We start from the raw sequence: 16,629 nt of genomic DNA, 5'->3' as shown, positions 1-16,629 counted from the left end.
TTGCCTGTTTCTGTGGAGCTTGCCTTTTAAACGTGGCAGTTGTGCCAAAATGTCATTTCATGAAGGTGTGGAGGGAGCAGAAAAATGTCTCTCATGTTCTGGGCCTGGTATTGATAATGTGACAACCTCCTTGACCAAACAGCACGACAGGAGGTTCCAGCATTTACACCTCTCAAAACTGTAAAGTGAAAACCTCTTCTGCAAATGGGAAATGTAAGAAGGAAAGAAAATACAAGAGTAGGATTTCAGTAACTGGATTTTCCTCAGGACCTGCTGCTTGTATCATGTCTCCAAGAGCGCAGCTCATGCTGTTGTGCACATATTTTATAATTACTGTCCATTCAACTTGCTAAGTTGTTCATAAAATTAACATCTGGTAGCTGTCCCCTGGTTGAATTTCACTCTCTTTTTCCTCCTGCTTGCTTTTTTGATAAACTCTCTCAAGTTGGTAGTAGGCTGCTGGTAGTGCTGAGGAGGAAATTGAGGACAATTATGCATTTATTTTGTGTAGTACTTCAGAGTGAAAGCCAAAAATCAGTAATTCCCCTTCAGAGAGTCTGAGATCCCCATGGTGTGGCCCCACACTACGCTCTGATTGCCGTCAGCTCCTTTTGTGCTGGAGAAATCTTTGTGTTGCCTAAACATCATGCATGTCTGAGGATGGGGGTCAGGAGCCTGTGCTTCCTCCTCTGAAAATGTCTTCAAGATAAATAAGAAGTGAAAAGCTCTGCCAGAATAACCAAAGTCACCTGGAAATGGCTGGATTTCAGTTTCCCCCTTGCGTATGCACAAAGCAAAACCCAACCACTGAATCTGGCTCAGGAACTGGAGCTCTGCAGCCTTTGTGAACACAAATTTAGATTGGAATTCGGAATTCTGCATAGGTTTGTTGGGGTTTTTTTGCATGGAATGACATTTAAAAACGTTAGTGGGTGGCTGTGCCCCAGCTGAGATTTGGGAGTTGATTATTATTCATTATAATTATTTATGTAAGTTATTGAGATATCGTGGAATCGTTAAGGTTGGAAAACACCTCCAAGATCATCAAGTTCAACCTTGTCAACTAAACCACAGCAAGTGCCACGTCCAGTTGTTTCTTGAAACTTTCCAGGGCTGGAGATTTCACCCCTTCCCTGCACAGCCCACTCCTTTATTGAAGCAGAACAATTTCTATTTTTGGGGAAAAAAAAAAAAAATAAATTACAACATTTGTAAAACCAAGCCGTTTCAGGTCAGACTTTAAGCTTTTCACAATCACATGGTGATACAGGATTCTGCTGGATCAGGTCAAGATAGATCGATCCACATGGATGGAAATCCATTCATCATAGATTTTATCATTGCCCAGAGCAGCTCTGGCTGTTCCTGGATCCCTGGCAGTGTCCAAGGCCAGGTTGGACTTCGGGGCTTGGAGCAGCCTGGGACAGTGGAAGGTGGGTGGCACTGGATGAGTTTAAGGTCCTTTCCAACCCAAACAATTCTATTATTCCATATGGGGGTAATTTAAGCAGAGATGGGGATGCAGGTGACTTTCAATCAGCTGGTGGGGCACAAAAGCTGGTTTTCCATCCTGGAGTGATTTTGGGAGCTCTCCGCAGTTCCCAAATGCTGTGCTGGTCTCTGTGTATCCACCTACAAACATCAGCTGCAGTGTTTGGCTCAGCTCCAACTCCTTCCCCTTTCCCATGCCAAGGAGAATTTGCCCACTCTTTAACTGAGCTATAACTTACACAAAAGACATGGGGGAAAAATGCAAGGTGTTAATAAAAAACTGATTGGAATTGCAAAAAAAAAGCCCTTTAATACGAGAGTGCTTTTAGCTTGCAGACTGTTAGTGCTTTACTTCTGTGATTTTGCCTTAAATATTTGAAGAAAATCTGCTTTCTATTCCGAGAATCCCAGAATAGTTTGGGCTGGGAGAGACCTTAAAACCCTCCAGTCCCAGGGCAGGGGCAGCTCCCACTGACCCAGGCTGCTCCAAGCCCCGAAGTCCAACCTGGCCTTGGGCACTGCCAGGGATCCAGGGGCAGCCACAGCTGCTCTGGGCACCCTGTGCCAGGGCCTGCCCACCCTCACAGGGAACAATTCGTGCCCAATATCCCATCCAGCCCTGACCCTCTGGCAGCGGGAATCCTGTCACTGTGTGTGTGGATGTGCCCTGAGGGGCAGAGTCCCTTCCCTGGGGGTGTGATTTGTCCTTCTGGGCAGTTTCTTATCCTGGAGCATGGCCAGGGGGAGTGTGACAGTCCTCAACACTTGCTCTCAGCCCTGGCATTGCTGCAATGACCTAGACCTGCAAAACCTTCTGGGAAAGGGCAATGGGAAACATTGACAGCACAGTGGTGACTGCTTGGCCACAATTTTGGGCCACTAATTAAAAATATTGATCAGTAACATGTTGTTTTCATATTAAATGAGCTCTCTCAGTTAATACAGCAGCTGTTTTAGCAATAAATGATTGGTAATTTTGGGTAAGACCCTCTAAAAAAGCTCTAGAGTTTGCTATTACCTGCAAGAAGCAGCTCTTTGAGGTCATGATTTTTCTTCTCTCTCCTTCTTCCTGCTCTGCCTCCAAAAAACTGGGACAAATCCCTTTGGTTTCTTTCATGCAGCCCTAAGAGCTGAGATTTGTCAGCTTTGACCAAGGGGGAAAAGCTACACCGTGCAGCACAGCACTTGCCCTTCTCAGTGTTTTGTTCTGGGATGGGGATGCTGTGCTGACATCCAGGAGGGAAGACGAGTGGGATAATGGAGCAGAAAGGCAAGGGGAAGATCCCTTTAAGTCAGATTTTTAATCTCCCATCCCCTGCGGGTCTCCTGGCTCCCTTCCTCAAGTTGAGGCTGTTGGATATCAAGTAGGTTTACAGGATGGTCTGTGCAGGGTCTTCAATGTCAGTGTCCCAAAGAACCTCCAGTATTCCACCTGGAATGCTGTTTGCAGTCTGTTTGAGACAGGGATTCAGTGCAGCTGAAGGGTTTTGCCAGGGATTTGCAGCCTCCTGCATTGCCACTGCTCTGAAATGGGATTTATTGCACTGAAGTGGGCATTATTGACCCACAGCACGGCAGCAGCCTCACAGAGTTGTGTGCATCTCTTCTCCCAGCATTATCCTCCCTGCCAGCATTCCCTGCTCCCTCTTTTCCAAGGGAAGGAAGCAAACTGACTGCCAGCAGGGATGCTTCAGGGGTGGCTGTTGTGCGTGGCAGGAGCAGTTCCCAGCTTGGAATTTGTGCTGCTCCCGCAGAGCACACGGCGCATTGGGAGCTGTTTGTTTGTGGAGTGTGCACTGATACCTCACTGCTCTGTTTTTGAAAGATCACCACTTTGGGCTGCTTTGGGAGAAATTGAGCTTTTCTTCCTGTTCATGTGGCAGCCTGCTTTCCTTTTGATCCAGAAGGAAAAATATGTCCTGAAGCTTTTAGAGGAGCAAAGGGAGGCTGTTAACAAGAACACACAGTGTGTAAAGCAGCCACTGTGGGTTGCCTTCTGGATTGGATTTATTGATTCCGGCTGGTTTGGACTGGTTTTGATTGGCCTTGACTGGTTTGGACTGGTTTTCCCCCCCCTTGCTCTGCAGGAGCTCCATCACCACTGTTTACATCGAGGTGCTGCCTCCCAACAACCAGAGCCCCCCGCGCTTCCCGCAGCTGATGTACAGCCTGGAAGTCAGCGAGGCCATGAGGATCGGTGCCGTTCTGCTAAACCTGCAGGTACAGAGGCTTCCCTGGGACTCCTGAGGGGGGTGAGACCTTCCCCAGCTTCCTGCCCGCTGCATCCATGCCATGCACAAGCCAGTCCTTGCATCCAGGGGGAAAGGGGCAGTTCAAAGGAATTGAAAATTATTTCATTTTGACTTTTACATGGACTGTAGAGAAAGAGAGCTTGCTTGGCTATTCCTGTTACTTCTTTTTTGATTTAAATATTGTAAAAAATGCTATAGGCTGCAAATGGCACTGCCCAGAGCAGCTGTGGCTGCCCCCTGATCCCTGGCAGTGTCCAAGGCCAGGCTCGATGGGACTTGGAGCAGCCTGGGACAGTGGAAGTTCTCCTTGACATGGCAGGGGGTGGGACTGGATGGGATTTAAGGTCCCTTCCAATCCAAACCGTTCTGGGATTCTGTGATAATTATATTAGAAAAAAATTCTATGAGTGGCTGGAAACTTGAAAGGCCTGTGATTTCTTGCATTAAAATCTCTCTCTATATTTGCCAGCAGAGCAGAGGAGCTTCAGCACCTCATTTGTGGGGAATTTCAGCAGGATTTTTGGCAATTTGCCTTCCCTAGCCTGTCATTTTTGAAAAAATGCCTGAGGATATTTTTAGCACTTTGGTGTGTGTAACAACAGGCTGAGATCCCAGTGCTGCCCAGCCCAGGATTAGGGGCACCTTGTACAATGGGATCAGCTTCTGGCCAGGTCCAGGAGCAGGAACCTCCCCCATCCTCTTGCACCAGGACCAGACGTCCCCTTGTTGTGCAAGTGGTTATCAAATCAGTTCTCTCCTCACTTATTTACTGTTCCTTAGTTACTGTATTGTGTTCTGCCCAAAAACCAGCTGTGCAAAATAGGGAGATAAATAGCAACTCTTTATTGTGGGTTGTTGTTTTTTTGGTTTGGTTTGGTTTGGTTTTTTTGTGTGTGTGTGTGTTTTTGGGGTTGTTTTTGTTGTTGTTGTTGTTTGGGAGGGGGGGTTTGGGGGGGTTTTTTGGTTGTTGTTTTTTTGTTTTGGTTTTTTTGGGGTGTTTTTTTGTTTTGGTTTTTTTGTGTGTTTTTTGTTTGTTTTGTTTTTGAGGGACCAGGAGCTTACTTAATGCTGTGTTTAGTGGTAGTGAAATAAAGGAGCTCTAATTAACTCACTGAAGCAGGTGGATGGGAAAGCTCCTGCTAAAATGGTTTCCCGCTGCAAGACTGGGATTATTTTGGCTGGTTAAGCTGATACAGTCACCTGTGCTGAGGGAGGATGACTAATTTAGCTCAGTGCTGCCAATTAACTCCTGGCACATCTGTGGTGCCTTCAGGGAGGGAGGAGTGGAAGGGCCAGGCTGTTCAGGAGCCTTCTCCTCCCCCATGAGAGACACTCGGGGTTGGAAGCCCCAAAGAGGAACAGGAGCCAGGAACATGCTGAGAAACAGAAACATTTGTATTTCCTTGACAGGTGCTGGAAACTGTGGCTGAGGGCCTGAGGGATCTTTGGAGGCAGAAAACCTCTTGGCAGGTTTTAGTATTGAAGGATTTAATGGGATTTAAATATGATTCGAAACTGAAGCTCCGATGGAATAATCTGCTTTAATGTTTCACTAAACCTCAAACAGCCCATTCTGGGCTGGCCCTGCTGAGGGACCTCGAGAGCTGTGTTCAGTTCTGGCCCTTCTGGCCAGAGAGCCCTGGAGGGGCTGGAGCGTGCCCAGGGCAGGGAACGGAGCTGGGGAAGGGGCTGGAGCCCCAGGAGGGGCTGAGGGAGCTGGGAAAGGGGCTGAGCCTGGAGAAAAGGAGGCTCAGGGGGAACCTTGTGGCTCTGCACAACTCCTGACAGGAGGGGACAGCCAGGGGGGGTCGGGCTCTGCTGCCAGGGAACAGGGACAGGACAAGGGGAAACGGCCTCAGGCTGTGCCAGGGGAGGCTCAGGTTGGACATGGGCAGGAATTTCTCCATGGAAAGGGTGCTCAGGCCTTGGCAGGGGCTGCCCAGGGAGGTTTGCAGTGCCCATGGCTGGAGGTGTCCGAGGAAGGGCTGGAGGTGGCACTGAGTGCTCCGGGCTGGGGACAAGGTGGGCATGGGGCACAGCTGGGACTGCATGGGCTGGGAGGGATTTTCCAGCCTCAGAGATCCTGTGTTTTATGAAAAACACTTGATTGTTAAATCCCAAATATACTTGGCTTTAGCTTTGGTGGTTAGTCCAGGACTGTATCTCTTGTTAGGTCTGGTAGTCCTCAACCGGAGGAGATGGAGAGGGGCTTTTTATAAGGGTCTGGAGTGCCCAGACACAGGGAATGGCTTCCCACTGCCAGAGGGCAGGGATGGGTGGGGTATTGGGAAGGAATTGTTCCCTGGCAGGGTGGGCAGGCCCTGGCACAGGGTGCCCAGAGCAGCTGTGGCTGCCCCTGGATCCCTGGCAGTGTCCAAAGCCAGGTTTCGAGCTTGGATCAGCCTGGGACAGCAGAAGGTGTCCCTGCCCATGGCAGGGGTGGCACTGGATGGGCTTCGAGGATTCCTCCCAACCCAATTCCAAGTCCAGCTCCCTCGTCCTGCATTAGAACCTCCATCAGTATTGAAGGGCTTCTCCTGTGTGCAGCACATTTCTGTTTTCATCTTCCCTTATTCCCTGCTGTTTAAAATCCACCAGGACAGTTTAAACATTCATAAACTCAGTATTTAAGCTTCTGAAATCTTGTGCTGCCTTTTCCAGGCAACAGAAAGTTCCCAGTTAGGCGCCCTGCTTTGTGTTTTGTGGAATTCTAGCAGTGCCTTAAGGTATTGCCTGTGTTCCATTGATGATACGGAAGATCCCCAGGCCTCAAATATTGAACAAGTGTTTTCCTGTGTAAATTTTCACACTGATGTTTCTTTTCCTGAGTCTTATCAATCCAATCAGTGTCTGGGCGGGTGCAGATTAAGAAATTATGGCTCTCTCTTAGTAATAATTTGGTAGTTCTGCCTACAGCAGGAGGGTTACAAAATGCTGGAGAGAGCCAGCAACATTTTTCAGGTATTCCCAAATTACCAAATCTGAAGATCTGCAAGACATTAGGGTCAGTAACGATGCAAATGTAGCTGCTTTTAATTTGGCCATTAGACTTTGGAAAAATAAAATTGCCTTTTTTTCTTGTCCATTAAAATTTCTTATGCTGATGATGGAGGGCTTTATTTCTTTCTTATCCCCTTATTTATTTTCTAACCCGCCTGGTTGGTCTTGACTGGTGTTTTAATTAACAACATTTGAGATTATTGCAATATTAAATGATCTCCACTGCATTAATTTGTAAATAAACGTTAGAGTTTATTGCATGCCTGGAAGGCATTTATGGCTTCATGTTCCGTGAGCCATTATTAATTAAAATATGCAAATGCTGTCCTTTTTCTGGGAGCCTGCAGAACAAATAGGGCTGTTAGCAGGGTCCAGTTATGTGCTGAACAAGGAGCTAACATGGAATTGTCGTGTTCAATTTATGGAATCACTCTATGCCATTGATCTGGAAAAAATCAGGAGTAGGTTGCTCTTCTCCCTTGCCTTCTGTGGTTTTCTTCTGTACATAAGAACTTTGTATTCTTTGCTTTTAAAGAAAGCAGGAGTTTTTAAAAGCAATTATTAACTTTTCCCCCTTTTTTTTTTTTTATAAGTGTGTTGATTGAAGGTGGATTTTCTGTGGGGGTAAGGAGAAAATGAAATCAAAGGCAGCCAGTCTCTGATCTTCTGGCTTTCTGAGAGCCCCTGAGTTTTTACGAGAGAATGCAGACCATAGTGATACCCCTGAGACAACTTAATGTGAGGGGAGGGCAGGATGCCCTGCAAGGAAGGTAAAAGGAGGACAAAGGGCTAAAGACGGGAGCAACCATGGGATTCTGGTGGTTTAGGATCAAGGACAGTCCTCAGAGATGCCAGCTCCTCACGCTCTCTGCCGCCAGTGTTTGTAGCATTTTGTGTTCTTGGCTCGGATCCTGACTGTTCATATCGTCAGGCCAAGGAGATCCAAATTCCACCCACGGCTCCCATCACTCAGAGCCACCCATGGAATTTATAAACAATTTTCCCGGTCTGTCACTGATGTTGTGGATGGGAATGTTGATCAGTGCTGGGAGAGCTGTACACAGCCGTGCAGAACTGAGTCAGTACTATCACTACCCACTGCTGCCTGGCCTTAATTTTGATGATGGGTTTAATTCTTGCTTAATCCCACCCTCCATTTGGAGACTGTGTTGTCAGAACTCCTTTGGGAAAATGTCCCATCAAGCAGTGACAAAAGCCTTCACCATGGCTCAGCTGCTTTATTGATCCACAGTTTCTGCCCCGTTCAGGAGACTTGTCCTGTTAGAAAATCAGATTAAATTGCTTCAGCATCCTTTTGTTCTGGAGAAATTTTGTTCTGTGTTATCCATCTGCATATTGCCATTGCAGGGAACTTACAAATAATTTGGATATTTGTGGGTTTCTGGGAACTGCACTCCACCTGCTTGGTGCGTGATTTCCTGTCTCATTCTTCTGTGAACGACAGACCTTGGGTTTGCCCTCCAGCATTTTTGTTCTCCGAGAGTGCTCAAAAAAAAAAAAAAATCTCTGATGGCTTTGAGATTTCTCCAGCCCTTCTGTACACCAGGTTGGACTTCACCAGGCTTGGACTCCAGCAGCTGATTCAAAGAGGCTCTGTTCTTGAGCATCTTCTCTGCCTGACTCTTGCCCAGCTCTCAGCTGAAGTTTTGCCCCAATTAATTTAGTTTGGAGCTGGAACAGTTTTACCTCTTTGACCTTTTCGACATCATCCCTTCTACTTTTCAAGCCACTCCTAAGGTTCCTTCTGTAACTTAAACATTTCTTTGTTATCCTTTGTGTTCTCTCCTGTTTCTATTCCAGTTTTGCCTTGACTTTTTCCAGCTGTCCTCATCTAGTTTTTCTTACTCTTTGTGCTGATCCCTTCCATCTGACTTAGCCCCTGTTTTTTTATCTGACTAAGCCAAGTTGTTTTCTTACTGCATTCCCTGCTCTGCCTGCGCATTTAAATGGTTTGTGCTTCTGCTCTTAATTTTGAGGGGTGTTTGAGTTGTGGGTTTTGTTATTTTTCTTGGGTTTTTATCTCAAAAACTGCTTTTTAGGTGGTCATCTCAAAGCTACGGAGCCCTTGATTGTGGTCCACAACAACAGCTTGACAGGAGCAAGGTGGGGGTTGGCCTGTTCTCTTCTAGACCAGAGGAAATGGCCTCGGGTGGCACCAGGAGAGACATCAAAAGTAGTTTATGCAGCTTTTGAAAGATTTTTTTTTTCCCACCTAGTATGTGGAATATCCTCATTTTGGTGCTGTCAATGTGTGTTCTTAAAGGTCTTAACCTGATCTTCACACGCACCTCACCCCCCAAGAAAGCAAATTATTGTGGAGGATGAGCGCTGCAGCTGGAACTCACTGGAGCATCAGCCAAAGATTGGGATCCTAACAAAATAACAGAAGGAGGGATCTAGATAGGAAGTGGAAATGAAGAACGGGAAGAAAGAAGACTGAAAGTTCAGTCTAATCGGTGTGGAGCCACCGAAAAATAGAAGTAAATTGTTAAAGCCTGAATTTCACACTCATGCTGCTGGATTTAGCTGTAATTAGATAATTACTAATAATTACTCGTAATTATTATCCTGCAGATATTGTCATTTCTGTGCAGCATAGGAATTCTGATGTGCTTTGGCTTTAACTAGAGTAGCCCATCAATAACCAGAGTTGCCTTAGAAACAGGGATTGGTCTCATCCAAACTTAATTCCCCAGTTTCTGCATGGAGGAGAAGAGAAGGAACCTTTGCCACTCACTGAATTTTATCCTCTTTTTTCCTTCCCTAAAGGCTTTCGATAGAGAGGGCGACCCCATCAAATACCTCATTCAGAATGGAGATCCTCAACAAGTTTTTAATCTCTCTCAAAGGTAAGTGGGAAACCCTTGGAAAACAGACTTGGACCTTGCCAGTCCAGGTGGTGGAGGAGCTGAGAGAAGAGGGTTGTGCTCAGACCTTCAGCTGCTCCTTGGAGGGGCTGTCAGCCATTAGCCAGAGCTCTGTGAGCCAGGTTCCACTCTGGGATTTGTCACTGGCCACTGTTTATTTATTTTAAACACTTTAGGTAGGGGAAACTCGCTGAGGTGGAAAGATTCTATTTAAAAGAGTGGCCAGGGATTAATTAAAACCCTTTTACCTGTCAGCTCCTGACCAATGACTGGGACAATTTTTTGCTTTAATTTCCTGACCTCTTATGGTTTAGCCTGTAGTGAAAAGCCTTTTGAGCATTGTTTAAGAACTGTATTTTCCTTAAATTGAATTCTAGCTTAAATAGAGTGAGAAATAGAGAGTTTGGTATGAAATATAAGCAGCAAATTGGTCTGTGGTTTATTCCACCCTTTATTTTATCTATTATTAGCTATTAATTTGCCTGTTATTAATTATTAGTTGCAATCCAAAGTATCCTTTTCCTTGCTGGAGGAAGGGAGGGTGGTGAGCTGGCTTCCCACAATAAATAATGGGAGAGAAGTAATCTGGGGCTTATTAATTCCTGCTGCAAAATAGTTCTAATTTGATGTGAGGGAAAGATTGTGAGCCTAAATACCCAAACGTCCTGAGACAGGTTTGTATGTTCTGAGGGAGCTGTGGATGATAAATTTCCCATTCACGGAGAATCAGATCCTTCAGGAAACAGTGGGAATGAAGCCTGGAAGATGCCAGGAGGTGCTGGTGCTCTCATCCACCAGGATTGATAAAGACTTGGCGGGTGAGGGAAGGGACACCTTGGAGAGGGGACACGTCCCCTCGCTGGAGTGGCCAGGGCAGGGATTGATGTTGGGCTGCTGGCGTTATCCGTGGTTTGGGGTTGGAGTCTGGTAGGGACTCCCGTCTGAGTGATGCAAGCAACCCTTTCCTTAACACGGAGAAGCTCAGCCCTGACTTCCTCTGGCACCTTTAGGACTTGGGTAATCTACAAGAGCGACATGAGAGGCGCCCCAAAGAGGGGTTGCAGTGGTAGTAAAGAAGGATGCGTTGATTTAGAAGGGGAATAATCCATCCTGGTTACATGAGAGATGCTCCAAAGGGAGTTCCAGTGGTAGGAAAGCACCCTTTTTGGATTTTGACTTGAACAATCCCAGCTGGCTACACAAGAGATACTGCAGAGCGGTCACTCAGTGATCACAGCACCCTTCACACCGCACCATTAAATTCCTGTCAGTTCTGCACTCCAGAGAGGCTTAAAAAAACCTGTGGAGATCCAGCCCAGCTCCTGGCAGGAAGATCCTCTGGAATCTGGATCCATGTGTTGTCCAACTTAGGATGTGAGCAGGGTGGCCATTCCCAGAAACCAAGCAGTTAAAGGTGGCGTGCGAATGAATTCCCAGCTGGCATTCCTGCTCCATCCCTCCATCCCCTGGGAGGTCTGACTCCCCCCAGCCTCACAACCCCCACAAATCTGAGCACATTTGGGGTTCAGTGCTCGGTTCCTTGGAGTGTTTTCCCCTTCCTGTTCCTTTGGAAAAGGCTTTGTGCCCAGTTTCCTTCAGCCTTTTGCCTTCTTTTTCCTGGATACTGAAGTATGTTGATCAATTAAAGGAGGATTAGTATTAAATAAAACATCTTTAATGTGAGTGGTGTAGGGCTGCAGGAATTTATCTCAGTTTTGGATGCTTGAAGGCCGAGGCAGAGCCCGTGACCAGGATTCTCTCTCCCTCTTTCTGGATTCTTGTTTTCCTTCCTGGAGCATGCAGTTAACTCCAGTGTAATTCCTGCCTGGCAGCACGAGGACTGGACACTCCCACTTCTGCATCTCCCTACTCCGTGTTTTTCCTCCTCAGTCTGAAGGTTGGGACATGGTTTTGTTCTCCCTTCTGCGGCTCTGGAACCTTGAGCACCACCTCTGGCAATTCCCTGCCTCCTTGTGTTGCCTGGAAAGAGTGAGGCTGGAAAGCTGGAGTGTTAAAGGAGTCGGAATCCTGGGGAAAAGCACAGAGTATTGATAATTTAGGATGTAGAATTTAGGGTATTTATTATTTAGGTTATTTATAATTTTAACTGTCTTTTGAATAATGTTCATCTATTGAAACAGACAGTGAAGTGTAATTTTTCCAGGGGTAGGAAGGAAATATAAAAGGGGATATGGTAGAAAAAATTGGAGAAGTGCACATGGATTCATGCATGGCCATGTTGGATGTCAATGTTCTATTCTCAGCTCCAATTTAATGTATTTTTTAAATTAATAATGTACCACTTAAATCTTTTATGTTTTATTTACTCTTCCTTCCCCCTAAATTACTTTTGTTTGTATTTTCTTGCAGTGATTTGAACAAATGTTGAAAAATAGGTATTTTTATATAACATAATTAATTTAATTTGATACCTATGTTAATTTAATAATATTTAATGTATTAATAAAGTTTATTTATAGTCACCTGATTATATGTTATGGCTGATTGTCTTGCCTTCTTGTGGGCCATATCTGTCTGTTAAACTAAGAATTTTCCTTAGCCTTAATTAAAGTCTTAATAATCAAATAGGTATTAGTAACCCAATTATGGCTTTAATCAAATAACTGAAATTGCAAATGTAATATGATTTAATATGTGCATACTGGTAGGTATAAATTATGGATCATGTCCATATGCAATATATGCAATTTTAACATTTGTCTGTGGATATTCATATAAATATCCATACACATTTATGGATTAATGATACACAGCTGTTAAATTTATAACTATAGCTATAGATAATAATATAATATACATAATAATTAGAGATACATCTTAAATAATATGTGGTTATATAAAATATATCAATATATCGATAAAAATAAGTTGCACTATTTAAAATGCATATAAATATATATTTTAAATAATAATATGTGTCTATATAATTAGAATATATAAATATATGCAGAAACTCTCTCATGTCTATCCCTTTTTATGGTGTTGCACTTTGCCCCTTCCCTTTGGAGCATCATTTCCCCTGGATGGGGACTCCTCAGCATCTGGAATCCCACTCTGGAGGAAGGAGGAGGATGCAGGAGGTTCCATTCTCCTCTCTCCAGGATCCAAGACATGTCAGCTCCATATTTAGTGGGTTAAAAACCATACACAAAACTCATTTACTCCTGGTTTTTACCAACTTCCAGGGAAGTATTTTAGATTCAATGAAAATTTTCCTTTTTGAAGGAAGCTCGACAGGACACAAACCCAAGATTTCATTGGATAACCATGGGGCAGATTGACTGGAGCATCTCCTGAAATATGCTTGTGGTATCATTTTCCCTACCAACCTTTCAATCCTAGAGCAGAATTGTGCTCCCACTCCCAGTTTCTAGCAATTTCTGTCGTATTTGTTGGAAGGAACAGCTTCCCAGGAAGTGTTGGGATTTGTTTCTGTTGGAAAAAGTCTTGGCTTGGAACCAGTTTGCTGAGATCTTCTCTGAGAGTAGGAAATTAGAGAAAAAACCCTGCATAAATTTGTAATTTAGGGGGAAAAAAACCCCATGATTAGGTCCAGGTATAACACATCCAAGTGTTCTGGAGAAATACAGAGAAGACTGGAGAAAACTCTCCAGCCAGAGAGACTTCCTGGTTTGGTGGGAATCTGTGCTTTGGTTTGGATTTTCTGTTTCAATAGAACCTCTGCACAAGTCATTGTTCATGCTTTTGGTCCTAGACATCAAATGTGGGTACAGCAAACAAAATTTAGAGCCTGGCCTGACCACCGCTTGTGTCTGATCTGTCTATTGGCAATGGAATAGCATATGGGAAATCACAGGATCTCCAAATCCCAGCTGGTGCGGAGTTTGGGCTGCAAAAACTTGTGGTGTTACATGTTTCTTAAGATATTTGGTGGAATTCCATGGGAGAAGCTGCCTGGGACGGGTGTCACCCTGGATCCATAGTTGCTAAATACGCTGTGGATTTAGGAGAGGTGTCGTCACTTGGTCACAACCTTGCCCAGGTTGCAGCAGGCATCTGGAGATCATGGAGTTGAAATGTGGAGCTTTGGGACAGCTCAGGGCCCTGGTGCCAGCTCAGTTAAGGAGCGTTGAGCTTCCTTAGGCAGGATTGTCTATACTGTGCCTTCCTAATCCTTCCTAACATAAAAGTAATGAGTCTGTGTTGGGGTCTTGTCCCTCTGGGTGGCTTCCAGACATCTGCAGGAGGGAATTAGAGCAGAGGGAAAATCCTAATTATTTCATTTGTCAGCAATTTGCAATGCTTTCAAACATTATTTTATGTCGCTTCCAATTAACCCTTCTTTTGTTGTCTTTCTAAAATGGGCTTCAATAATAACAAGATCCTAATTCCCTGCAAGTGTCCAAAGCCAGGCTGGATGGGCCTTGGAGGGTACTGGATGTGCCTTAAGGTCCCTCCCAGCCCAAACCACTCTGGGATTTGTTTTCCACCACCCTTGTGCCTGCAGCAATATCTAATTATTAGGGGATGCTTGCAGGTCTCTGAAGTTACAGCTTTCCCTAGTAGCCTCTCCCCTGAGGAGATTCACGCTGAAGTCTGTGTGTTTTGTGTTCCCAGAGTTTCCTGCTCAGCCCTGCTGAGGGTCAGGACTCCTCAGTGATTAATCCTCTGCTTGTCCTTTTCTCTCCTCATTTATTGCAGCATTAATAGTGAAAATACTAAATAAAGGTGTTTTGATAATTAAATAAATAGCTAAAGTGCAGCAGGAACAAATCAGGGTGCTGTGTTCAGTGGAGCTCTAGATTTGTAGTCTTAGCAGCTTTAAATCCAGGATTATTCCTGTATCCAAGTGGAGGGCATTAGGAATCGGCTCATGGTTTTTCTTGGCCTTCACCCACAAAGAGGATCCTTGGTGCCAGCAAGGTGGTGGAGCCGAGGTGCTCACAGACCTCTCCCAGCTGCCCTGCTAACGTGTCCTGGTTTTGTTTCGTTCCCAGCTCTGGCCTGCTGGCCTTGGGAAAGCCCCTGGACAGAGAGAGCACTGACCGCTACATCCTCATCGTCACGGCCTCGGACGGCAGACCCGACGGGGTGAGTGTCCTGGGGGCTGGGCAGCGCCGGCCACCTCATCCTGGTCCCACCGCGTGTGTTCCGTGGCCCTCGACCAAACCTGTCGCGTCTCTGCCTTTCACTGGGGACAAAGGGATTTTGCTGCCGCTTTGTGTTGTTCTTCAACAGCCAAGGGTTTGTGTGTTTGCAGATGTTCATCTTCTATTTCTTCTCTGTGCTATTCGATGTCTGCTCCTCTTCTTCCCTTCTCCCGGATGTGGAAGCTGTATTAGTGATTTGTACTTTATCCAGCCCTTTTCCTCAACTGGTTGTCCAGCTCTCTGGAAAAATCGCACTTCTCTTTCAAAAATAGCAAATTTTTATCAGGAGCTACCTCCAACTCTTCCATGTTTGCACCAGTCTGTGACCCCCCTCAACCAGCCCCACCAACAGCTGCTCACACTTGTGTCTAATATAACTTTTGTTTTTCAATTTTCATATTATAAAATGGGGGACTGTTTAAGGATATGTGTTTATTGATCAAGCAGAGGCAATGGAATTATTTTTCCTGAAAGTTTGCAGCTGGATTGTGCGAGGTACCTGGGAATGCAGCAGCTCTGCCATGGAATAATAGCGCAGGTGGAATAATAGACGCATCTCTGTGCGTCTGACCTCATGTATAAGGGCAGATCCAAAATAATATCTCTCATACTTAATAAATAACAAGAACGCATTATCTGAGCTGTTCTTGAAGGATTTGAGATTGAAACAGGGACATCTCTGACACATTGCCACAGAGTGATCATGAAAATTCTGGGATTTGGACCTGTACTCATTGTGGCAGAAGAAAATCTTGTTTATTTTTTCTATCTCGTGTTCTTTTTAGTTTCTTCACCTTACAAGCTTTGCCTTCCTGCTCAAGGTTTACTCAGAATTTACGCACACACATGGAAATATCAAGGAAGCCTTTATACAATTTAGTGGCAACAAGGAGTAATTATAACAGTCTCCACCTTTTCCATGAAAAATCTGGATGCAGTTTTTGTGGTAGTTCCTCTTAAAACTTGTGGGTTTGTTCTTCATGAACTGTTCTCACGGCTGTGAGTTCAGTGGTTTTGATCTCAATCTTCCAGAGAAATCTGAAGATGTAAATGAAAGACCTGCAAGTTGGTTCAGGCTGTGTTGTGCTCCTGAAATACTGTCTGTAAAAAAAAAGGGGGACTGAAAAGCTTCTTCCTCTTCCTTTCATCTGGAGAGAGATTCATTCGCTTTGCCCAGGGATTAAGTGGCCAGCAGATTAATTCTAACATTCTGAAGCTGATAGTTGGGGTTTTGGAAGGAAATCCTGTTAATCATAGCACAGTGCTTAGCAGAAAGCAGTTGTATGTGAGCTGAGAGATGGTGTTTGGAGCTCAGCTCTGGAAAAACCACCCAAAATAAACCGTGGAGGGCTCCTTTAGAGTTATCCCTGGACTGTGCTGTTGAACACCTCTTGAGGTTCTTGTTCCTTGCTGTAACAGCAAAATCCACTTTCAGAAATCCCTCCATTGCTATCTCATTATCTCCTCTCCTCCCTCAATCCCTCTGGCAGAGAGGTTTGGAGTCCCCACACCTGGAGGTGTCCAAGGAAAGCCTGGACGTGGCACTCGGTGCTCTGGCATGAGGCTCAGTCACAGATCAGATTTGATAATCCTGGAGATCTTTTCCAGCCTTCTTGGTTCCACAACTCTACACGGTTTCATACCAAATTTTTTCCCCTGGACTTTTGCAGCTGCAGGTGCGTGGGCACTGTTCTCAGGATGAAACGTGGGCGCGCTCTGTAGCTTGAGCATGTTCCCTCTGCCTGGTTTGGGGTTTTTGTCACTGTTCCTTACCTGCCTGCTTGGTTTTTTCTGCAGTTCGTATTTTCTGTCAGTGTTGGGGCACCTTTCTTCTTAGGATTGTCCAGTGCAGTAGCACTCTGTTGA

The 16,629-nt window shown here is 45.2% G+C and overlaps 1 protein-coding gene across 4 annotated transcripts in view; it reads left to right on the top strand.

The window, feature by feature from the left end:
* The window catches only part of PCDH15 (protocadherin related 15), a 638,687-nt gene that overhangs the window by 502,972 nt on the left and 119,086 nt on the right, over positions 1–16,629 (top strand). For all 4 annotated transcript variants that reach the window (XM_058421490.1, XM_040070932.2, XM_058421489.1 and 1 more), the window contains 3 exons: positions 3,579–3,711; positions 9,534–9,613; positions 14,611–14,704. In XM_058421490.1, coding sequence (XP_058277473.1) covers positions 3,579–3,711; positions 9,534–9,613; positions 14,611–14,704 — 307 coding nt within the window. The remainder of the gene's footprint in view (positions 1–3,578; positions 3,712–9,533; positions 9,614–14,610; positions 14,705–16,629) is intronic.

The sequence above is a fragment of the Hirundo rustica genome, chromosome 8 (assembly GCF_015227805.2).
Source record: "Hirundo rustica isolate bHirRus1 chromosome 8, bHirRus1.pri.v3, whole genome shotgun sequence".
In the NCBI taxonomy this organism is placed as follows: Eukaryota; Metazoa; Chordata; class Aves; order Passeriformes; family Hirundinidae; genus Hirundo; species Hirundo rustica.
The sequence above is the reverse complement of the archived record's forward strand: the minus strand, read 5'-3'. Positions and strand labels throughout refer to the sequence as shown.